The sequence below is a fragment of the Nilaparvata lugens genome, chromosome 2, assembly GCF_014356525.2.
Source record: "Nilaparvata lugens isolate BPH chromosome 2, ASM1435652v1, whole genome shotgun sequence".
Classification (NCBI taxonomy): domain Eukaryota; kingdom Metazoa; phylum Arthropoda; class Insecta; order Hemiptera; family Delphacidae; genus Nilaparvata; species Nilaparvata lugens.
In genome coordinates, this window is record NC_052505.1 from 67,244,727 (window position 1) to 67,270,554 (window position 25,828).

At 34.2% G+C, this 25,828-nt stretch overlaps 1 protein-coding gene across 3 annotated transcripts in view; it reads right to left on the bottom strand.

Annotated features, from left to right (window-relative positions):
* The window catches only part of LOC111063722 (testin), a 54,716-nt gene that overhangs the window by 21,244 nt on the left and 7,644 nt on the right, over positions 1-25,828 (bottom strand). For 2 of the 3 annotated variants that reach the window (XM_022351414.2, XM_039422522.1), the window contains exons 2-10: positions 18,901-18,972; positions 18,274-18,362; positions 16,934-17,064; positions 16,225-16,322; positions 12,689-12,843; positions 11,204-11,273; positions 10,016-10,774; positions 3,554-3,658; positions 44-202 (exon numbers count right to left, since the gene is read on the bottom strand). In XM_022351414.2, the coding sequence (XP_022207106.2) occupies positions 44-202; positions 3,554-3,658; positions 10,016-10,774; positions 11,204-11,273; positions 12,689-12,843; positions 16,225-16,322; positions 16,934-17,064; positions 18,274-18,362; positions 18,901-18,963 (1,629 nt within the window). In that variant the 5' untranslated portion in view covers positions 18,964-18,972. Of the gene's footprint in view, positions 1-43; positions 203-3,553; positions 3,659-10,015; positions 10,775-11,203; positions 11,274-12,688; positions 12,844-16,224; positions 16,323-16,933; positions 17,065-18,273; positions 18,363-18,900; positions 18,973-25,828 lie in introns of those variants that run through there. The other variant, XM_039422524.1, reaches the window with a different exon arrangement.

Genomic DNA, 25,828 nt, shown 5'->3' on the forward strand with positions numbered 1-25,828 from the left:
CATTACTATTCAAACCAAAAATAACTAAAATTTTTTAATTGACCTTGGAAAATTTTGTTCTGTAGCAATCAAGGCACACCGGATGATTATCCATTGGAATGTATTCTTTTCCAGCCAGAGGCGTATCACAATGAAAGCAGCAAAAATGTCGAATATGAAATTGCTTGCCCTCAGCCATTGTGTATTCCTTCACGAAAATTAACTGCAGAAAAAAACAATCATCAACTCATTTTCGTTTTGACAAAATTAAAAAAACAAGAACAGTATTACTATTACAAAGAACAATTTCCTCAATTATAATAATAGTAATATTACAAATAATAATTATCATAAACAAATTATAAGTTAGAATTTTTACAGGGTAGGTATCATTAAAATTTATGGAACCAATGTGAAGACAAGAATATTAAATAAAAAGGTAACAATATAATAGAGACATCTAGAAGAATAACTGGGATTTTAACATAAAAATATTAGTGAAAGTAATTAATTAAATTTCAGAAGAATGATATCGTGGAAAAATATTTCTACTCGAACTCACTCTTTTTAACATCTTCATCAATGACTTCCCGTACAATGTGGGTAGTAACTTTTATACAGGGTTGGGCAATGAAGTATGGATAGTTTGAAATAGTGGTTACCCACTTATTTTTAAATGACACTCGATTTGTTCTTCATGTTTGTAATTTTAATTTTGCCATTTGGAGAGTGAAAAATTATGGTAAAACTGATTAAGTACGAAAAATAACATCTGTTGAATGGTGTCTTTTTATGTACATACACCTCTGTAGACATTTTGCGAAGTTGTTCATACTCCTCTAAAGCGTTGCATGTTGTATCGCTCGAATGTATTTTGTTATTATCTCAATCAATACTTCAATTTTACGTGTTTGTATACAAGTATCTTAAGCTAGCACATAAAAATAGTCACAAGTCACAAGGTGTCAGGTCCGGTAACCAAGGATTCCACTCCACATCTCCACGCAACGAAATTAGGTGTCCAGGGAAGGTCTACCTATGAAATTCCTTAGTTTCTCTTGATGAATGGAATGTTGAAACCATACAGTGTTGAGGTTGATAAGTCATCTTCTAAATTGTGGCAGAAAAAGCCACTCAGCATTGTTACAGCAACATACTCTATACAGACTTATGCCCCACGAACACTTCATCAGCTGATGATATGCTTATTATATATGTTGTATCTACCTCTATCTGTATGCAGATACATAAATGAAAATACATATCACGGCATTTTACAGATGCGTTTTTCGTACATAGTCAATTTTTCGACAATAATTTTCCTCTCTAATTATTAGAATGACAATATTCAAGTTAAATACAAGAAACAATTTGGGTTTCGTTCAAAAAATGAGCGCGAAACTATTTCAAATTATCATTACACACTTCATTCCCCAACCCTGTATATAGAAGACTCCAGCTTCTTACTGTTCCAGCTTCCTTGAAGTTATTACGTTTGTTTATAATATTTTCGTTTTTTTTTTTATTCAACTACATCATTAATGAGTAAAAAACTAGAGGAGATGACTATTCAGCTTTGTTCCAGTTATCGAGTCACAAACTGACTCTCCTTGATAAGAACCGTATTATGCAGTTCTTGGATGTTTTAATTGTATTCCAGAGGAAATCAAGCTGTCTAGTAGCTAAAACTGTTACTAAAACTGGAGTTTTGAGTAGTTGAAAAAATACTGGTTATAACGGCTGTTTCAAAAAGGACGCACATGCAAGTTTGACAATATGAATTTATTACATTAACTTATTAAAGTAATTATAAGTTATGCTGTATGAAATTATCACCTTTATTATATTCAAATTACTTTTAAAACTTCACAATAAAAGTTCAAAATGGCTTCCTCCACTAGTAATGCAGGTTCGAACAAGTTTCATAACATTTGCAGCCACTTTTCGTGTTTTGCTCAGAAATTATTTTAATCTCACTTTCAATATTAGCATTCAATTCGTCAAGTGTATGATGATTGTTATTAGAAACCTTACTTTTAAAATTCCCCCAAAGAAAAAAGTCAGCTGGAGTAAGATCTATAGTGAGGTCCACGTTATAATGACATTATTTGATCAACTTTGGTGTTGCTATCCTTGTCTATTATTCGACAAAGCAGGTAGTACTATCCTTTTCTTGCTCTACAACGATGCCAAATCTGTTTTTGACAATGTAGAAAGATAAATAATTAATCATGGCAGAGAATCGGCAACGCTGTTCTCCCATATTAATCCACTGTCATTATAACGTGGATCTCACTATAGGGATCTTGGCGGCCACAATCCTTTTGATATCACACAATGGTCAAAAAAATCTCGTAAGATATTCATTGTTTCAGAATAAGTATGGCATGTTGCATTATCCTGCTGAAACCAACAATCTCGATCGTCTAATTCTAACAACGCTATAAATTGTTCAATAAGGTTGCGATACACAACACCATCTACAGATTTGTAAAAAAAAGGCCCTACAATACGACGCCGGGAGATCGCACACCAAACACCAATTTTACGTGTATGTAATGGTCGTTCTTGAAATGCGTGAGGATTTTCAGTGCTCCTTATTCGGCAGTTTTGGCTGTTGACGTAACCATCTAAGTGGAACCACGGTTCGTCACTGAAATAAACACGATCCAATATTTAAATACCGTTGTCATTAACAAGAGAACGTATCCAACGACAATACCACTGAATAGGTACAGAATGGAAACTTGTAATCAAACGCCTATCCAACCAATGCTTTTTACATGACGCAAATACTAGACACGTCACGTGACCTTGGGAAGTTCCAAGATCCTTGTCTTCTGATTGGCTCGTGGCAGTGAACGAGATCATTGATCCGGATCATTAAAGTGATCCGAACCTACCATCAATACTATTACAATGCGGCGCTTCCTAACAAGATGGTGGATTTTTCCGTAGGGTACTAGCCAAGTTTCCATACTGTATGTATACTGTGACGTGACAATACTGTATACGTTTCCCATGGTCAACATCCTTCAGTTCATGAACGACTCCGTTCATGAACGACTTCCAGTCTCACGAAATTTATCGATCAGACGCGTTATTGTGGCGTTATTAGGTACTGCAGAATTGGGAAATTTCAACCTGAATTCGTCTTTCACTCGTTCGTAAGATTTATATGCGAAATAAATTTCAATAATAAACACACGTTCATCCTTTGAAAAAACCATAGTTGAACATACACAGACACTACAGATTACAAATGAATACTAACAAGCAGCAAGCACTAGTAAATGTAAAATAGTGCATGCCGGTTCAACAATGAGTACGGTAGTGCCAACTGAACAAAATATTCCCTATACAGAAAATATATTCCCTCAAACTTGGATGTGCGTCCTTTTTGAAACAGCCGTTATTAGACAGTCTATACTATTTAGGAGTATTACAATGCATCGCAGGACTCCAGTCCTAAACTTGACATTCTGACGCCACTTCAGCTCCGCTCAGATTGCTTGTCTCTATGCAACAACAAAAAATAATAAGACTGTCAAAAATTATTAATAAAATAATTTACCTCATCACAAGCAAAGCATCTGAGCATGCTCACTTTTTCAGCATAATGTCTGCCGCAGTATACATCGTCTTTGTAATAGAAATAGACCAAGTCGACCAATAGCTCCTGAAAATTGAATATTACTAAGTTATCAAAATTATAGGGATTACCTCTTAATGCTCAATATGCATGTAAAGATCACACTTCTAATTATTATCTCAAAAGACTTATAATTTGCAATCATTCGAAATATAATTGAATTAGTGTTATTTTTGGGTTGGAGAGCTCGCTCGAAAACTGTTGTATTGTAATCTTTGAAACCCGCAACTTTTAATTACATAGAGTAATGAAAATTATTGAAACAGCTAAATAGTTCTCTCAATAGAGTAATTTGACAGTAGGTTTCATTGGGGATCCTATTTGAAATGAAAAATTACTCTTTTGCTTCAACATCTTTGACCCTCATATGATTCCAAATCCACTTTTTTTAAATGAGAAGGTGGTCATATGATACATGATTTCGATACAGAGTTCCAAGAGAAAATAAATGGCGAAAGCCGCACATTGATATCTCAACCCGTATTATTTGTTGATTAGAAAAGTTGTAAATTATGTTGCATATTATCCAGCTGAAATCATGTGTCAGCGCATGGAGGACTACCTGTGTGATAGCTGCCAAATAGCCTCACCTAATAATGTTATGAATGGAAAAACTGTAGAAATTGCATGCGATGAATTTTTCAGCTGACTAAATAATAAATCAAAACAATTTTTTTCTTGAGCACTTTCAATTATATTTTTATATCCTGAAAAAGGACGAAGGAGTAAGTCAATTTTTTTTGTCCAACGAACTTGACCTGTAAAAAGGTTCGAAGAATACGAGTTCAAAATTTGAAGCTGATTGATCAATTGTTTCTAAAGTTATTGTAAAACATACAAACAGACGGACAACGACTTTGGCCTTCAGTAAGTCAAAAGTGAGAACTCGCTAACGCTCGTTCAATTAAACACAACTAGTTTCGACATTTTTATGTCATTCTCAGGTTATGACATGATAGTGATATACATGTCGAAATTAGTCATGTTTCATTGAAAAATTACAAGGGTACTAGTTATTTTCTATCAAACCTAATTAAACGAACAAATTCCATCAAGTAGTTTATGCTGGAATTTCTACAACTGAAACTTGCATATTACCACTGTCAAGTTTTAGTCCAGTCAAAAGGTTCTGAAAAAGGTCCGTTTGGGGAATTAATTCCGAACAAGCTGAAATTTCGTGGAATGATTCAGTAGTATTGGATGAATTGAATACAAAATCATGACATTCGTGTCCTGGAGCTTTAAACAGGGTTTCTCAGAAAAAACAGATTTTCAGTTGCTTTTACAGTTTTCTGAGGAGATTTTCGCCAAATCGAGCCATTGGACAGAAAAAGTCACTCTTGCCTTTTTTTAGCTAATAACATTTCGAATAAAATTTAATAATTGGGAGCTCAATAAAGTAAATTAGAATAAAATGTTGAATTTCTGGTCAGAAACCATCCCCAATATTCACACAATATATTATTCCCAAAGTTTCATGCCGTTCTTTCAAGTAGTTTTCCAGTCTGTAGGGAACAAACAAAGAAACAAACACACAGACACTTATTTTTATATACAGAGTGTCCCACCAAGGTTGTAACAGCCTTTGACCATGGATTATACTCCACATTTCTGACAAAAAAATTTCTGTAAAATTTTCCCTATCGACCTTAGTTTTCGAGATATATCGATTTTCCGATATTTTCAGAATATGTCTACTTCCGGTCATTAAATACTCAAGAACTACTGGTCAAGTTTCAACTTCAATGGTATTGTTAGAAAGAGAAAAACATTTCAAACAAGATTAATGTAATTTTATTTGTAGTTAGATATTTTATAGTTTTTTATTAGGGCTTAAATTTGAAAAAATGCTATTCTCCAAATTCAAAGTCAAGTTTCAAACCGTTTTTTCTCGATTTTTCTACGGGTAATTATAAAGGTTTCAATATTTCAAAAACTTTTTCATTCCATATAAGCTTTTGAATGAGTATAAATTTGAAAAGGTAAGTTCCATGATAAAGTGTTCAAAACTGTTAATATCCGGAATGACCACCTTCAAAATGAGGAAATTCACAAACAGCATGCATCAAGTGGTGATCCTAAGGGTGAAATCATCTGATTTCTCTCTGACAATATTCACAAGTTTTAATCAACATTTTAACATTCTACAATGATATGACTTTTTTAATAACTTGCATTATTTCCTGTACAATAAATCCTGAATAGAATAAGAAGAAGTGTATGTTTCAGCCTATTTTCAGTTTTCAGTATGCTTTCCAGTTAATTGGCATGATATGTATCAACGTTGGCTAGTAGAGAAGTGTTCGCGTTCATTATCATGAAATTTACCTTGATTGAGTACTTGAACATGATATTGGAGTGTGGATGCAATTCAAGAGAGGCAGAGAGAGTATACAGGAGACGTTTTCCTGACCGAAAACACCCATCTCATAACACGTTTTTAAGATTGGCAGATGTCAAGATGGTAAGGGTCTAGGATCAGTTTCAAGGTACGAGAGGCCCGTCTTAATTTCTGAACCTTTTGAGAATCTTATTCTAAAGTATTTCGAGCAGAATCCTCGATCCAGCATCCGGCGGGCAGCTGGGATGTTGGATGTTTCCAAGAATGATAGTTCAAAAGAAGAATAGCTTTCGACCATTTCATGATACCCCAGTTCAAGAGTTGAATGAACCTGATACTGTTTCAAGGATGCAGTTTTGCCGTTGGATCTTAGCACAAGATTGTGTTTCAAACATTTTATGGTCAGATCACAGATAAAAGTACGTTCACAAGAGCTGGAGCTGTAAATTTCCACAATACGCATACATGGACCTTTCATTTTCCCGGCAAGAATAAATGGTGAAGTTTTTATGGACTTTCAGATCAATGAGCTTCACAAATTGATGGAAGACGTGCCTCTCAATTTGAGGCAGAATATGTGGCTCCAGTTGGATGGCTGCCTCTCTGATTATGCTAGAAAAGTCTGTGGGTGGATTGATAACAATTATGCTGGGCGGAGGATTGGCCGAGGTGGACCCGTAAGTTGGCCACCACGCTCACCTGATTTTAAACCAATAGACTTCTACTTTTGGGAGGTTGTGGAAAGTAAAGTTTACAGAGAACCTGGAGAGACCAGGGAGGAACTGATTCTCAGAATTCGATTGACGTTTAAAGTAATGTAGAAACGGCCCAACGAAGTGAGACGGGCAACTCGAAGCTTGATGAACGGCAGCAGAAGTTGCATGAACAGAAATGGAGGCTATTTTGAATTCCTGTAAGCAGTAAGCTTGATATGTAACTTGATTACCATCTGAACGATTACCATCAGTTTTTTTTAATTCTGTCATTCATCTACTTAGAATTATTATTCTATGAATAAATTTTGTTGGATCTTGTAAAAGTGTATGATTAATATTTTATATAGGATTTAGGCTATATGCTACAGAAAATAATGCAATAATCAGGTGATTTCACCCTTAGGATCATCACTTGATGCATGCTGTTTCTGAATTTCCTCATTTTGAAGGTGTTCATCCCAGATATTAGCAGTTTTGAACACTTTATCATGGAACTTGCCTTCTCGAATTTATACTCATACGAAAGCCGGAGAAAAAACGGTTTGAAACTTGACTTTGAATTTGGAGGATAGCATTTTTCAAGTTTAAGCCCTAATAAAAAACTACAAAATATCTAACAACAAATAAAATTACATTAATATTGTTTGAAACGTTTTTCTCTTTCCAACAATACCCTTGAAATTGAAATTCGACCAGTAGTTTTCGAGTATTTAATGACCAGAAGTAGGCATATCCTGAAAATATCGGAAAATCGATATATCTCGAAAACTAAGGTCGATAGTAATAGTTATTTGTATATCTAGAGTGAAAAGTGCTGTTTTTTCTCCCTGAGGGAAAAGTTTGAAGCCCGAGGCGAAGCCGAGGGCAACAATTTTCCTGAGGGAGAAAAAACATTTTCACTCGTGATATACACAACATTTTTCCTCCACCTACATTTTTATAAAAACTGCTGATAAAATAATTTTTAAAAACGTATGTGACCAAACAATGTGTTACAACATAATCTAAAAAGTAAACAGAAACAGCTGGCTTGTAATCAGAGTTCTCCTCCGACAACACTATCTGTCGGCTAAAGTTGTAACAACAATGACAGCCAAAACTGTGAGTAAAGTAAGTACTTTTGACAGTAGGTGGAGGAAAAAAGTTTACTGAACATTTTTTGTCAGAAATGTCGAGTAGAGTCTATGTTCAACGGCTGTTACAACCTTGGTGGGACACCCTGTATATAGCCTTTTTTACATTCCTTGCATTATTCATAGGTAAGGAAAGTTTTGCTTTCCAAAAAAATTAAGGTACCCTAATTTCAAGTTTTCTATACGTTTCAAGGTACCATGAGTCCAAAAACATTATTTTTGGGTGTTGGTCTGTGTGTGTGTATGTCTGTGAACACGATAACTCCATTCCTAATTAACCGATTGACTTGAAATTTAAAACTTAAGGTCCTCATACCATAAGGATCCGACAATAAGAAATTCAATAAAATTCATATCAAGATGGCGGAAAAAATGGCGGATAATTACTAAAAAACCATGTTTTTCACGGTTTTCTCGAAAACGGCTCTAACGATTTTCTTCAAATTTATACCATGGATAGATATTTATAAGCCCTATCAACTGACATGAGTCTCATTTCTGGGAAAATTCTTGAGAAAAATGGCGGATAATCACTAAAAAACCATGTTTTTCACGGGTTTCTCGAAAACGGCTCTAACGATTTTCTTCAAATTTATACCATGGATAGCTATTCATAAGCCCTATCGACTGACATGAGTCTCATTTCTGAGAAAATTGCAGGAGCTCCGTAATATTCTTGAGAAAAATGGCGGATAATTACTAAAAAATCATGTTTTTCACGATTTCTCAAAAATGACTTGACCGTTTTTTTTCAAATTCATACCCTTTATAGTTATTTATCAGCTCTATTAACTGGCATGAGTCTCCTTTCTGGGAAACTAATGGGGGGTCCACCCCATCCTTGAGAAATTGACTTTGTAACCTCCTCCTCGTGCATGAGGAAGGTTGGTAGAGCAGTTCATAAAAATCTGGTGTGGCGCACTCACACAACTTTCCTTGCCATTATGAAAATTGATCAACCGACGCTAGTGTTTCCGCGCATCTCAAGTCTACTTTTCTAAGATCTGAGCCAGCTGGTGACAGGACAATAGCGCTGCAGACACACGAAGTCTGCTATCTCTTTATAGTGAATCATTTAATAGAATCAACAGTTGCCAACAGTTTGCAATTGGATAATCACATTTTCTCAAATTTCGAGCTTATTTTCAATTTTAGGTGAAAATGTTACTAAACATTAATTGTAGAGATTTTCATGCTCAATCTTTTTCACTTGAAATTTTCTGTTCAAATTGTATCTGAAGCCTGATAATTGGGAATCTGAAATCAAACTTTGCATAGATGGTGCAGTGTTCCTGAAATTTTTACAGATATGAGACTTGTGGCAGTTGATAGAGCTTATCAATGACTTTTCTAGGTATGAATTTGATCAAAATCGTTGGAGCCGATTTCGAGAAAATCGCGAAAAACCTTGTTTTTGACAACATATTTGCGATTTTAGCCGCCATCTTGAATTGCATTTGATCGTAAATGTTCGTGTCGGATCCTTATATTGTAAGGACCTTAAGTTCCAAATTTCAAGTCATTCCGTTAATTGGGAGATGAGATATCGTGTACACACACACACACACACACACACACACACACACACACACACCACACACACACACACACACACACACACACACACACACACACACACACAGACCAATACCCAAAAACAACTTTTTTGGACTCAGGGGACCTTGATACGTATAGAAAACATGAAATTAGGGTACCTTACATTTTTTTGGAAAGCATTACTTTCCGTACCTATGGTAATAGGGCAAGGAAAGTAATGAAACGTATAGAAAACATGAAATTAGGGTACCTTAATCTTTTTCGGAAAGCAATACTTTCCTTACCTATGGTAATAGTGCAAGGAAAGTAAAAAGAACACATAGTCGAGATATTTCATCTGTAGAACAGCTGTTTTGACGACTTTTGAAAATATCATCGAATTTCAAAATTTACACAAAGGAAAAAGTACTCTGAAAACAATTATATATATACACATAATATATACAGTAGTCTGATCGTAGTTTCAAATATGTTGCTGCCAATCGTCATTATGTTATTCCCCTAAATTATTCTCCTTTAAGAATGGGGCTTACAGTTCAATGAGCAAGGAAAGTTGTGTGAGTGCGCCACACCAGATTTTTTACCAATAACTTCTCGAATAAAATTGAATAATTATTATATACAGCTTTATACTTGCCTTACAAGTGGCACAGACAAAACACTGAGGATGCCAATAGACAGCATTGCCCGCTCTTTCAGCAGAAACAACCACTTCGCCCTCAACTATCTCCACGTGACAAGTATGACAATTGAGTTTGATGTGTTGCTCGATGTTGAGATCACTCGTTGGAACCAGGTTGTCGCCGTCGCTGATTGCAACCGGACTGCAAACCGCATCGTCAATTTTCAGATTGTTGAACTGATTTAACTGGTTTGGCTTGAGCTGGTGCAGTGGCCTTGGAACGCAGTACGACTCAGCCGCGCGTTGGACTTCGGAATGCTGCAGGTATTTGGCCGGAGATCTGACCGCTGCCTGTGTTCCCTTGTAAGGTGGAAGCAGGAAGTCCGAGTTCGGCTGCTGACCTGCTGATTCGTTACTTGTCTCGATACTACGCGACTCGTCATTATTGTTGGACAACGAAGCATTATCTTTACCTTCTATAAGTGGAGCATCGTCTACCCCCCGGTTGATATTTGAATGCAGATTTTTGACGAATTTATTATTGTTGAGGAACGAGCTGGGTGTTTTCAAATGAATGGGGTCTTTCAAAGACAGACCAGCCGGAGATGCGTTGGTGTTGGATGGCGTTTGTGTGCCTGCATAAGGTACGAATGGCTTCGGAATGGAGTTGGCATTCTTCACATCAAACTGGTATGGCTTTTTCAAGTCTTGAACAATATTTTCATCAGATTGATTGTTCAGTGGAGTCGAGTATACCGAAGGATGATGAGTTATCTGAAAACAAAGGAAAATTTACGATCAAGAATTGCCATTGTTTGAGCATTAAATAATTTACAACCTTCATTCCAGTTAATGAAAATAATAAGTTTCATTTTCATTTTTAGTACCAAAGATAAGTATTTCTTTATTCTTTCAAAAAATGTAATTAAATCAACATCTTTCACCTGATGTAGATTCAATGGAAAATTATTGATAACAGGAAATAATGGAAACTACAATGAAATATAGGCCTACCACGGTATATTGATTTGAAATATGTAAACTTGAGAAAATGATGTAATTTATTACGTGAACTAGGCATTAAAAAATCTGCCAATAAAAGTGAGAACATAAACATCGCAGTCAGCCTTATTAGATGAAATCTATGTTTGAAGTGAAGTGGATTTTAATGGTTGTCTACAGAAGTAAACAAGAAATACTCACAATAGAAAATTTCTCAACTTTTCCTTGACCCACAACATCAGTTTTGATATTGGAGAGATATTTATTCAACCTGAAAATAATAAGTAATAATTAATTATGACATTATTATTGATTATTTCCAAAATTCAATTTTGCAAACATTCTTGGATAACGATTAGAACTGAGGATAATAATACATAGTAGTAACGCAGAAAATTTTAAATTTTAAATACAGACTAGCCAGTAATAATAATTATAGCAGATGACTAAAAGTGTAGACCATTATATAAGTAGTAAATTCAAGATTTTGAAGATTTAAAATTCTATCGTCATGTTTGAATCTAATTATAATACAATTATACTGGAAATTAGTCCAGTTGAATATACAATTATGAACATGAGAGTTATTTCTTAGAACCTGAATCCTTAGGGGATCTCATTTTCACTCTATAATTCATTACAAAGGCAAACAATTTCATCAAGCAGGGCTATTTATTTATAAACTACAATATACTTTACATGACACCAACATATAACTATGAAGGTGACAGCTATTGAAGGAATAATTCTGTAAACCACAAAAACGTGCCATACTACATTATCTACAACGAATGAAGAGCCATCTAAAAGGAAAAAAGACATCTTTCCATGGTAAATATTCAGAAATGGTATTTTGTAGATGAAACCGGCTAAGCGTAGATGTGCACCTTGCTTTTTGTAACTTTACTGGTGACATTTTAAAAAAAAAAACAAAAAATTGGATACAATCAAATTAGGTAGGTACTTAAATGGAACACATTTCTAACAAATGTATTTATCATTTAACTTCTTGAGATATGAGTGCCTCAAGTTGAAATGTTGGGGAAGATACATTTCCGAATTGATAGCATATAAATTCATGAATTTGAAGATACATTCTCCAAGATATTGTTCGTCTTATGACTTTTTTGATTTCTCAGAATATTAATTCTAGGGAAATTCAATCACATTTAAAAAAAAACTTAGATTGGATTATTTTTTTTCAAAATTTAAACAATATCTTGGAGAGTGTATCCTAAAAATGTCATGCACTTATATGCTGCCAATTCGGAAATACGGTAGGTCTCCTTCAAAGATTTCATGTCTAGTCCACATGCTGGTACACTCGCTGGCCCAGCCTGGTAATGCCTAGTCCACATGTTGGCCCAGCCTGGTAATGCCTAGTCCACATGTTGGTTCACTCGCCAAATTACCTAGTCCCTAGGATGGCCAACCTAGTCCACATCTAGGCCAGCGCTGTCAAACCACTCATCCAGACACTGGTCCTTCATTGGGCCAACATGTAGATGCGGCATCAACTTTAGGAGCTCATATTATCTTAAAAAATGGATATGATAGTAAAATGCTTTTCCTTAGAAATTTGTTTCATTTGGGTAACTTGATATTATCCAAATCGAGATACTTTTGAAAATGTCACCAGTAAAATTTTTGGAGAAGCGTGTTGAACAACTTTCAATAATTGCTTACTCGTCAATTTCGTGTGGAGTGAGCTGATGGCAGAGGCCGGGCGCCAGATCGTGGACGGGAAGCTGCCTCTCGAATTGCTGACGTCGGTACAATGCACCAGCTGATCCGCAAATCGGCACTTTAGCCGAAGGAAGTTTTTTCATGTATTCGGCTGCCTAAAATTGAAAATTCATAACGATAAATAAGCATAGTCTAACTGAATAATAATAATAGTTTTCTTATTGACCGAGCAAAGTGAGGTCTAAGATTCAAGTCGACGGTTTTGCATTTCTCTTCATGTTTATATTTATGTTCCGCATTTACAACGAAACGCAGCAATAGATTTTCATGGAATTTGACAGGTATGTTCCTTTTTAAATTTCGCGTCGACGTATAAATAAGGTTTTTTTTGAAATTTTGCATTTTAAGGATAATACAAAAAGAAAAGGAGTCTCCTTTGAACGCCAATATTAACGTAAAAATCAGACTTTAGAATTAATATCGGGGGACCGAGCTTCGCACTGGAGTGTAAAAGCATAGAAAATTACAGATGGAATTAAATAGAGAATGCATTTATTCAAATGCTAATTAATATATAATTATTATTTAACAAAAATACTAAATAAATGCTGTAAATCACCCCGAAGACTTCTGCTACTGCAGACATTGACATCAGGGTTAACAGCTAGATGGAAATTCGATGAGAACTACTATCCAAAAATTAATTTTGGATACTGGCAACTATCCAACTTTGCAGCATTTATTTAGGATTTTCATTAAATAATAATTATATATTAATTAGCATTTGAATAAATGCATTCTCTATTTAATTCCATCTGTAACTGGTTGGCCGCTATGGCTTCGTATAAAATGAGCGCTGCTATCCAGAGATTGTCAGTTTGGTGTAAGGGTAAGCATTCCTGACTAGCAATTGGGAGGTACCGGGTTCGATTCCCGGGCTGGCAACTAATTTTTGGATAGTAGTTCTCATCGAATTTCCATCTAGCTGTTAACCCTGATGTCAATGTCTGCAGTAGCAGAAGTCTTCGGGGTGATTTGCAGCATTTATTTAGGATTTTCGTTAAATAATAATTGCATAGAAAATTTGTAACGAAAGATTGAATTATAGTTTATATTTATTTATTTTCTCAGTCGTACTATTACTTTTACATTTATATGAGGAGGCACAACAGGCTTATGACCAAAACTGTCCCTTTTCAAATTTATACTACAGTCCAAATCAAAATCTAGGTCAAGCTAGATTCATCACTCATCAAAATAACAATTTATTCACACTTAAAAAAAACACATCATCAATTACAAATAGATATACTATGAATTCGATTTAGAATGATATACTATGTTTGCTACAATATTTGTTAATATACTATGTACTATTCTACACTAGTATACTAGTTTCACTTTTTGTGTAGTTGAGAAGTTGATATTGTGGTAATTATTCATATTGAATGAAAAAGACTAAGAAATTGTCAAAAAACCACTGATTTATTGATAATTAGAAAGACCGGTTTCGGTTATTATACCATTGTCAATCTCTGATAAACTCAAGATAAAGTTTATCAGAGATTGACCATGGTATAATAACCGAAACCGGTCTTTCTAATTATCAATAAATCAGTGGTTTTTTGACAATTTCTTAGTCTTTTTCATTCAGTATACTAGTTCATCTAGTTTCTATTTTGGACTTTCTGAAGTAAACATGTTTTCTAAAAAAATGAGAAATAAACGAAAAATTGTTTTCTTGCTGAATTTCTCTTCTCATGAGATCAGCTAAATGATCCCACAAATGCACTCGTTCACTCACTTCCATTACGGTATCGACAAACGACAAAATTTCCAGCTGTTTTTCCAAGGTTTTTCCTAATTGTAAAGTTATAATAACTTTACACCGACACAGACACGTCAGGACATGACATAATTCACTCTGATGGACAGTATTAGAGAAGGCTGTAGTTTTTAGCTGCGCGAGGTCTACTGTTCACAGAACTACTAGTTCTATAATAACCCAATACTTGGAACAAAAATTTCCCAATTATGAATGACAAATAGTTCAAAATACTATAAAATGATTATCAACCCTTCATTTTATTTCAACTTTATTAGTTTCAACTCTTCAAGAGCCGTTTTCAAGTGTAAAATCTTGAAGAGATGAAACTAGTAGTGTTGTAATAAGATAAAGGATACGTGATCATTTTTATTGTTTTTGTTAATAATCAGTAGCCCTAATAAGAAGAGTGCATAGAAATAGTTCAGTTTGTCAATTACCATTAATTGCAAATAATATTATAGTAGTGCTTGATATCAAAGAGTCACAGATAACTAAGGTAATGTTTTTTCAAGGACGTTGTTAATGCACTTCAAATTTGAATGATAGAACTTTGCAGACGATTTTGCTTTCATTATGCTATGACTTGTGTGTGAAGAGGAGAGGGATGATTAAAGAAATGCCGAACAGAATGAGAATATTCAAGATTATGAGCATTTAAATTTCTAGTAAAATTGGAAGTAGACAGTTGCCTGTTCAATGGAATGTCAGAAATTTATGTACCTTAATGTTACTTTTAGCATAATAAGGTTTCTCATCTCAGGGATTAACATTAACATTCTCAGGGTTTCTCATTAAGCGTTTCCTATCTTGTAGTTGAATGAAAAAGCTGTGTGTAATATTGATGTTTGAAAGGCCTATCGATGCCATTATGCATGGAGTATGATAATGTTTGAATGGCTGCTTCAGTGGCCGCATGGTGGTCCATTGAAAAAAGTCCATTTTTCCAATTATATTGTGCACAAATCTTGTGCAAATTCTTAATCTTGTGAATCTCATTGTTGGCTAGAGTGAGGTTGACTTTTGGGCATCGATGATCCACGGCTTATTGGCTTAGCAGTCCTGTGACTTAGCATTGCACTTCAAGAAAAAGTTTAGTGAAGTCAGATCTTTGTGGTCAGTTGACATCGCATCTGCACGTAATAACAATGTATGGAAATCGCAAATCAAATAATGACAATTGCTCTGTGTGATTGTCTTGATTAAATCGTATACTGCCCACATCCATATCATACAGTTTAGGCCACAAGAAGTCGGTAATCATTAGCTTTATTTTTCGAGTTGAAGTCAGATAGGCCGAGATGTTGTTCGTTATGACTGCCGCTGATTCTCCTACGAATTCGCATGTACAGAGTAAATATTCTTGACCTTGTGATCGATTTTGTACGGGTATTGTTCGAACATTTACCGAACCAGTTTCTTCAAATTTGTTCATCACATTGCAATTAGTTCTCTCAGTAGGACGATTATTGCGACCGTAGAATGGACAAAACTCTTTAAATATTGCTTCAACAGATTTTTTTCATGAAACAATTACATCATATGTACTTGTCATTGGACGCTATAACGTTTCATGGTAATTGGAAGACAAACTGGATAGATGAGAACCAATTTGACACTTGTAGCTCCAACTCACAAGGCCATAACCAATTGTTGAAGTTAGGAAACTCTTAAAAAACCCTATACTTGAGTTGATATTGAATCTTCTTACCAAATCAACAGATACTCCAGGTGGAACCCAATCCATAGTGACTCCTTGTTTGACTTCAGACCGGCTTTTGTTATCTGAAGACCCATCCAAATCCAAAACTGAAATAAAATTGAGATTCATTGATTAGTTGAGATATGAATTTTCAAGAGTTGAAAATAATAAATGAGTAATTGTAATTTTTAAGCCAACAACGAATGATAGTTTATATGTTTTTAGAAATAACGTAACATTCTTAAAAATAGTTTTTTAGTTCTATGAGTTTGTCGATAGGTAATAATTTTAAAATGATAAAATTTCTGCAGCATAATAATTATTTGAACAGAAACCTTAACTACAGTACTGATATTATTATTTGTACCCTAATCCCTAATTGACAACAAAGGAAATGGGCTAGGACATACGTTCAATTTTTTAACAATTAATCGATTGCAGTCTTTTACTTTACCTTCCAAGTTCATTTATGCCTTATTGAAAATACGTCAAGTTTCATTAACTAAAACCTCGGGATCAACTTTTCGTAGGCCGCCTACTCATGAGATTTGTTAGACAATCGACTTTGATCAATTAGACAATCGGGCATTAACGACTGTTACATTAAATTAATTAATCAACTAATTCAACGAATTATAAGTACAGACAGAAGAGAGCTTGATGTAGGTAGTCATAGAATACAGTAAGAATATAAGTTTAGAATCGTATTGACACTTACCAGTCTTTTTACGGCGAAGTTTACCAGCTGCATTACTTGTCTTGGATAATAGAATATCAAACTGCAAGGAGCCAGCATCATCTGCAAGATCGTGATCTTCTCGCTTGCACTTGCAGTTACGGCATAACTTTCTAGAATTGAATGAAGAAACATTGATTGGACATTTTTGGAAATTAAATCTGAAATTATAAATTTTAATAGATTCTGATCGTTTGATTCTCTCACTCAATTGAAATCGTTTATTAACAACAACAACAACAACAACAACAACAACAACAACAACAACAACACAACAACAACAACAACAACAATAATAATAATAATAATAATAATAATAATTTCAATTTATTTAATTTAAAGTTACATAGCAAAATATACATACAGTGTTTTGTTGCTCCTCAAGCTTAGAGCTAATTGAGGAGTATTCAAATTTCATATTACATCATTATCGTTATGAATTTTATAAATACTACAAATAAAAATAATAATAATAATAATACAGTGAACAGAACAACATAAAAGAAAATCCTTGTAAACAGCGATTTCTAGGAATATTTGACCCTAGTGATACACTGTATTTCAAAAATATATAAAATTGTATGGAACGGTATTGAATGGTATTGTATGGTTTGTATTAATTTAATATGATTAAATAAATAGCATTCGGTTATGAATGGCGTGAGAGGAGGAGGCCAGATGATATTAGTCGTTAGCCAACTAAGGTTGACTTGGAAGTTAGAATTGAGGATGATTAACAAGAGAGGCTATGGATAGATGGCTGTAGAGGAGGAGGAGGAGATGTGAGAGGAGGAGGAGGAGAGACTGAAGGAAGGGAATGTCGTACCCATATAAAATGGGAAAAGGTTTCAGACAAAGAAGAAGAAGAATTTATATTTTTTCTCAATAAATAATAATAATATCGTGTAACCTGGCTGGCTCAGGTCTGGTGTCAGAGTTTTCAGGTCGCAACTGATCAATTTCAGGGCCTCTGACATGACCTAACAACTGCTTTTTAGGCAGCCGGGACCGACGGCTTAACTTGTCCATCCGAAACACGGATTTTTTCTCAATTATCCTTGTCAAATGGATGGACAATGAATGCTTCGTTTGGCGTAAGGAAAATATACATTATTGGTATCAAAGAGCTTCATTATAAATTTATGAATTGCTACAGTCATCAATGTTTTAAAAGTAACTTATATCACAACGTACTTAATGAAATTGTATAGGAAATGGATTTCCGTTCAAGCAATTGAGAACTGATAAGCCTATTGCATGCATGGAGTCAACATTGTTTATAATAAAATTAAATTAACTTAAAACCAAAATGAAATAAAAACCTCCAATAATGTAGATCAAGCCCAGGACAAGAATCAACACATTTGATGCAAGGGGATCCAGCACCTATTTCATGCGCCAATCGGTGTGGCTGAAAAAATAAACAAAATCAACTGAAACAATATCGAACAATAGTCCAGTCAATGAATGGAGGTGTGGATAAAAAATGAAATTAATATGCAACTATTTTTTACTTCAGGGATTGGTTTAAAGTAGTTAGTAGGTGAACATACTGGAAGCCTTCTAGCCTGTGCCCTCTCCCCACAGCATTTTATTTTAATTATTCAAAATACATAATCATGGAAAATAAAATTTAGAATAATCTATAAACCTAACAGGAAATATTTCAAGATCTGAAATACAGTAGCTTATGCATTCAAGTTTCATAAAATGCGATGCTCTTGAACCATCCTTATACAAACAACCATTTTACCAATAACTACAATAATATGAGTTTCATCTTCTACAAAGCATTCAAAACTTTACAGTAAAATATTATAGCTCACGGTCTCCATGAACAGAATGTGAGTATTTTCCATTTTTATTTTAATAGCAAAGATGAAAAAAATCAAGAAATGTCATAATTGCTTCTTTTTAACTTTGAAATTAAGAGAAATAGGCCAACTCACTTTTTTTAGCTTGTTCTCAAGATTTAACATCCATTGAGGTGGCTGGGCGATTTCCTCCTCCATGTCTGTAAACTGATACAAGAAAATATGTACGATAGCTTTTGATTGATTTGAAATGTTTCAAATAGAAATTATTGATAAGAATATATTCTATAGTGGAAAGGAAACAAAGGAAGATTACATTATATCACGCCATAAATTATCATCGTAGCGAGTTTCTTGATCGTTGCTCTAGGCACATTATTTTCACATGAATTGGTTTTAATCTGGGTTAGTTAACCTTTTAAACAATATTTTTACTTCACACCATTTTACTTGAATATGAACATTATTTTTTCAGCCACACCGATTGGCGCTTTTATAAAAAAGTCACTTTAATCCTTACGTCGTGTCCTCTTCGGAAGACAAAGTTCTTCCGTGTCTAATGAAAAAATCTATTCTATAACATAATAAAAAAGGGAAGAATTGGCTTATACACGTACGGTATAGGAAATTCACGAATGACGCATCATCACGTCTGACCTTCTGTATTGATTAACTTGAAATTTTGCATATTGATTCTAATTTATCGAGGATAGTTATAGGCTTATTTTAAATTCTTCAAGATTTCAGTAGGTCAAGTTTTCAGTTTATCAAGTTGTTAATTAGAGCCTTGCGGAGAACGGGTTGCCTGCTAGTGCTTAATAATGCCACAAATTTAAAACTGAAACTAATGGTTGTATCACTGTTTGGTTCATATGAAATTTAATATATTAGATCAGTAAACATTCTTCATTATAATAATTTAAAAACATGAAACACAAACATAAGAGGCTAGTTATCAATGAGAATAATATTACTACAGACTGTGCAAACATTAAAATGCAGTATTGCGCTTATGGAGTGCAGTCAGATTTCACAAAATTGAGAGAGCCTGTAAGCTAATTATGTGAAAGAGCGAAAAAGAGAGCTTAGGGCTTTTTGATAGAACCAGCATAAAAACGGCAACAATGTGCTCCTACTGTTATATTTAAATAACATTGGCCATAAAGCTCCGTGCTGCAAAATGAGGCTTGCACGGACTACAGTAAGCCCTTAGGGCTCTAAAGAAGTAATACAGATGAAATGATAGAAGAATACTTGCAATTCTACTCAACTTTTTCCTACAAATTAATAATTACTTCAGTCGAATGTGTTGAAAGAAATATATGTAATGGCAATCTGAAAATATTTGTCACCATAGAAAAATCCAAGACACTTTTTTGAACTGTCAATGATGTCCGCCATCTTGGATTTTTCTACAATACTGTGCCAATAATATCAGTGTTTGTTCACTGCAAAGATATTCGCAGGGTGAAAAAGTATAATTTTATCTCCTAAAAATCATATTTCAAGAGTTCGAAGTTATATTTACCGTAGTATAAGTCATTGGAATGAGATGAATCTTTCGAATATTGTAGTATGATTATTTTGGAACCCTAAGATGGCTGAATTGATCCAAAATGCTCAACATTGATGGAATTACAGACAATTTCATTAAAATCGACATATTTTTGCCGCCATAGTTTTTATTGTTTTGCTTTTATTGTTTTTTCATGATGACAAGCATTATTTAGATTGCCATTATGGATATTCTCTTTCTACACTTCATTACGAAGAGATTGATACCATTTCCAAGTCTGTATCTTCAAGGAGTCATGAGTTAGATGGTTTTCTAATTGTTTTGACATAAATGGTAAAATAAGCGTGTTTTCCACTGCAAACAGTACTTTTCACTCTTTTTCCGATGACGCTCCAGCCGTGGAATATGGACTTACAGCATTCAATCAGATGTCATGAATGCTTCAAAATGACATCTAATTGAATGCTGTAAGTCTATATTCCAGAGTGGAAAGTGAAATATTGTCCCCGAAAAATGTATGTTTTGAAGTTAAATTAATCATGAAAAAAGTAATCCAAATGAGACGATTCTATCGAATAGTATATATATATATATATATATTATATATATATATATATATATATATATATATATATATTGGTTAATTCTAAACACTTTGGTGATAAGAAAAATCCGATATCTATCACAATAACTGAATAGCAAGCGATATCAGAATCTGTCAATAATGACCGCCACCTTGAATTTTTTAATGATGACGACGCAATTACTTTCATTTTTTCCATCATCAATATTCTTATTCGGCTAGTTGTAGCAAAGAGATTGAGGCCATTTGCAAGTTTCTATATTGAAGTAGAAAAAAAATTTTATAATTGTTTCATGCATATGGAAAAACGCACCAGAAATCATGCAGGGTTTACTTTGGAGTTTGCTGGGAAACACATTTGTTGACGTACGAACGGTACAGCGCATGTTATATCGTTTGAAAGCTGAAGAGACGATCATAGATTTGAAATTTCTCTTTATTCCTTGCACAAAAAAAGTTGTAATGGAAAGAAATTTGAAAAAAATAGAAAAAAGGTTTTTTGGGCTTTTGAAGGTTATCTATACTTATAAAATTCTTATTTCACTCACTCACTGACTCACTGATCACGTTTTTTGAAAAACTATTGGACGGATTGCAACAAAATTTGAAATTCATTTTATCGAAAGCTACCTTCTATTTTCTTTGGTAACACAACTAATGTTTGGGAATAATTGATTCATGGGAAAAACGCCTTACTTCTATGGAAAATATTTTTACATAATAATAATATCATTATTATGTAAAAATATCTTCCATAGAAGAAAGGCGTTTTTCCCATAGATATTATTATTATTTTATTGGTTTCTCAAGTAGCTGCTGATCAAAAAAGTTTCCATAATGTGATGAAAACGTGAGAAAGAAAGTGTGAGCGAGTGAAAAGATTTTAATAGCTGTAGTTAAGTTACCAATTTGGCAACCTTATTTTAAAACATTGCAGTATTCATGGAACATCTGGAAGAATAGGTACAGAAAGTGACCGGAAAGTGACAGCATAAGCAATTGGAATCGATCTCTCCAAAAATATGGTAGTTGAATTGACGCTTATTGTGAGGTGATAGAAATGCGACTAATTTCTTCAGCTTCTGTTGTATTGGTTCCTCTGTCGCTCTATGTTTGTATGCAACCATGGCCTTGAGAGAGCCAGCTGTACTGTCTGTTAATTTCTAATCCGGACTAAATACCACGAGAACCAATCAGAGAAGCCTTCTATTAAAAAAACCCTGCTCTGATTAGTTCTCATGAAATTTAATCATGATTGAAATTGAACAGGCTTTTAAGCTCCTACTGATTATATAAATCACAAGTAATAGCCTACTAAAGTTGTCAATTTAAATAGAAATTGCATTAAGTTACATGTTAATTTACATCCAAATTTTCAATTAATTCAAAACATTCAATTGAATTGATATATAATTGCAACATGCAAACTAAAGTGTAAATGAGTGTCATTTAGTGAAACCCTAAAGCTACGTTTACACCAAAGTTATTAACAAAATGTTAATAACTTAATCCTTATAGATTCTATTAGATTGATCATAACTTACCATACACATGATGAACATATGTGTTTGTCAAGTTCCGTTTACTAACATTTAGTAAATGTTTATTAACATTTTGTTAATAACTTTGGTGTAAACCAGCTTAAGCGTTAGGCTATGTCAGAAATTCCAGAATAGAATAGCAAGAGATCCATGGATACTACAGTCAACAAATTCCAAATAAACTTCATTTGGAATTTAATTTTCAATTGCATCAAGCAAAAGCAAGAATAGCATAATCACTTCCAATTTCATAACTGCCTACGGGAAATATTAATTGCCAATGGATAAAGTCAAGGTCGACTTAAGCCCGCCCAATATTCCACAAAATTCGCTGCAATTAGTCTACTATTCTACAGAGCACTTCCTACAAATCAATTAATTATTAAAATTATTAGGCTCAATAATTTTCATGCCAAGCTGTGGCCCAATTTATTTATTTATTGCCGATAGAAGGCAGATCATAAGATGCTCATAGCAAATAGTAGGTCCGTGATACAAAAATTTAAGCTAAGTTTCATCTCTGGGATAACTTGAGAGGAAAAATTGATCATCCAAGTGGCAGCTGATTGAAACAGAAATTTCCATCGTTTGTTGAAAACTAAAGAGAGGAAGAGAGAAAATTAACAGCTGTGATTATAAAATGTTTAGCAATATAATTTGAAAACATTGCATGATTCAATAAAAATATTCCCTGATATCAAGATGAGTACATAAGAGCAACTGGGTGACACCATAAGGCATCGCAAACTTGATTGCTTTTTAAAATACGCAGTTGAATGTATATTTATTTCAACAGTGTTGAATGTGTTGTTCAAAGTGAGGTGATAGCAACGCAACTAATTACCCCACTTACTGACAACGATTTTTGGGTAACTAAGTATTATATAAATGTATTTGAATGAAACTTGAAACAGTCCTATATATAATAACATTTTCATCTAGGGATAGCACCTTTTCGGATACAAAATTCTATGGCAGTGATTATTGATTCATAATTAATTATTTAATAAATAAATAAACAGATTAAACTTCAGAATTCTTTACTCACCAAATTATTACATTTTTAAGATAAGTGTTTGTTACTTCAATCTTACTTCAAATGTAATCAAACCAGTAGCATTTCAACATTTTTGGATTACCAGTAATCCTTGTTCCTAGTGCATTATTATTTTTTACAAAATCGAATATCTTTCCAAACCCTAGAGATTTCTAAACACCGAATTATCTATCATAATTATCAATTCTATGTTACACCAATCCAATCAATAAGCACCTTTACGGATACAAAATAATATGACAGTGACGAGACTATATCAATTTTTATTTAAGTTATATTCAGCAAGTAACTTTTGTTAGTATGATGGATCTCAAAAACAATTAATATTTTAATTTAAAACGAATAATATTTTAATCTGATCTTTCAATTCCGTAGCGAAGCACGGGTACCCTGCTAGTAACTAATAAAATGTGCGTTTTAGAGGGAAATTTTATAGAACAAAATTTGTAGAGGAAGATTTGTAAAATATTTTCATTCAAAAATTAATTGAATAACTTGAACGGTTGTTAAAATACAAGCGATATAACAAAACCCTAAAAATTTTGGCAGCCATCTTGTTTTTGAGATGTTTGCTTGTGATTTCGACTTATCATCATCACGTTCCTTATTATGCTAGACCTAACGAAGAAATTGAGACAACTTTCACGGCTGTTACCCAAAAATGACCACAGAATGACATTTGCGCCCGTACTAATTTTGTAATTTTGTAATTTCGTACAAATTTCGTCCAATTTTTGAGTTATTCAACAATAGAGTTCTTCATGATTAATCAGCTGTCAAATGGATTATGAATATTGCATGCAATTAATTGACCGAGCGAGGTGAGGGCTAAGATTAAAGGCGACGGTTTTGCATTTCTCTTCATGTTTATATTTATTCTTATATTTATGTCTATATGTTTCATGTTTAAATTTTTGCTTGTGATTAAAATGAGACTATAGAATTATTCATGATAAATCAGCTGTCGAGTGGATTATTAATATTCCATGCAATTAGGGATGCAATTAATATCTCAATCAGCTGTTGTGTGGACTATCAAAGAATATTGTATGCAATGACGCATGCAATTAATAACTGAAAGTAACATAGTGTTTTTTCTCGACCTTTCTCTGCTTTCACAACTCGGGCTGACCTGTTGATAGTATTGGAGGAGTCTAAAACTGCGAAAATAAATATATCACATACCCGAAGTAAGTATGGATAATACCATTAGAACTTATGGGAATTATTGAGTGCTAAGATTCTAAGTTACTAAGTTCTGAGTTACTAAGATTCAAGTCGACGGTTTGCATGTACCTTTATGTTTAGGCCTATATGTTTATTTTCCGCATTTACGGCGAAACGCAGCAATAGATTTTTATGAAATTTGACAGGTATGTTCCTTGTTGAATTTCGCGTCAATTTATAAGCTTATAATAGTCCAGGCAATGAATGCTCAAAATAGGGTATAGAAGGAAAAGTTTGGAAGACAATTTTTGACCCCGCAGTTCTGTTAAGGGTAGTAAGGACGTAAACATATCAAAAGTCCCCACCCCTACCACCTGAGCTAAGGGGGTGGGGGTGGTTCAAAGGTACCATTTTTTGGTTTCTCGCATGTAACTCGAAAACTATGCATTTTACGGACAGAACTTATCTATACAAAATTGAAGCTTGGCTTCAATTGGTATGGCTGTACCATGGCTGTACTCTGAGTCTGAAGATAATATTTATCTTCAAACCTGAAGGCATTGCTTGTGAGCACCAGTTTGGAAAGGTTTACTAGGAAGGTAAACCTCCAATCCATTGTTGCCTCCCTCCCTCCCATCTCAAAGACTCCTTCCACTTCATAGATATCCTAAGAAACACAACCCTTCCAACTGACAAACGACTCCTCCTTGTTACCATTGATGTGGCCTCCCTCTACACATCCATCCCCCATTCTGAAGGCTTAAAATCCCATGAGCATTTTCTCTCCTCAAGTCCCACACTCTCCACCCCTTCAACCACCTTCCTAGTAAACCTTGTCAAACTGGTGCTCACAAGCAATGCCTTCAGGTTTGAAGATAAATATTATCTTCAGACTCAGGGTACAGCCATGGGCACCAGGATGGCGCCATCCTATGCAAACCTGTTCATGGGCCTCCTTGAACAGGATTTCCTTTCTAAACAAACCCTATCCCCCCTGATATGGCTCCGTTTCATTGACGACATATTCCTCATATGGCCTCATGGACATGATACCCTCTCCCACTTCCTCAATCAACTCAACTCCAACTACTCTGTCTCCTTCACCTGGAATATCTCTGAATCCTCCATCAACTTCCTAGATGTCAACGTAATCCTTTCCAACTCCAATGCCTTATCCACCAATACTTTCACCAAATCCA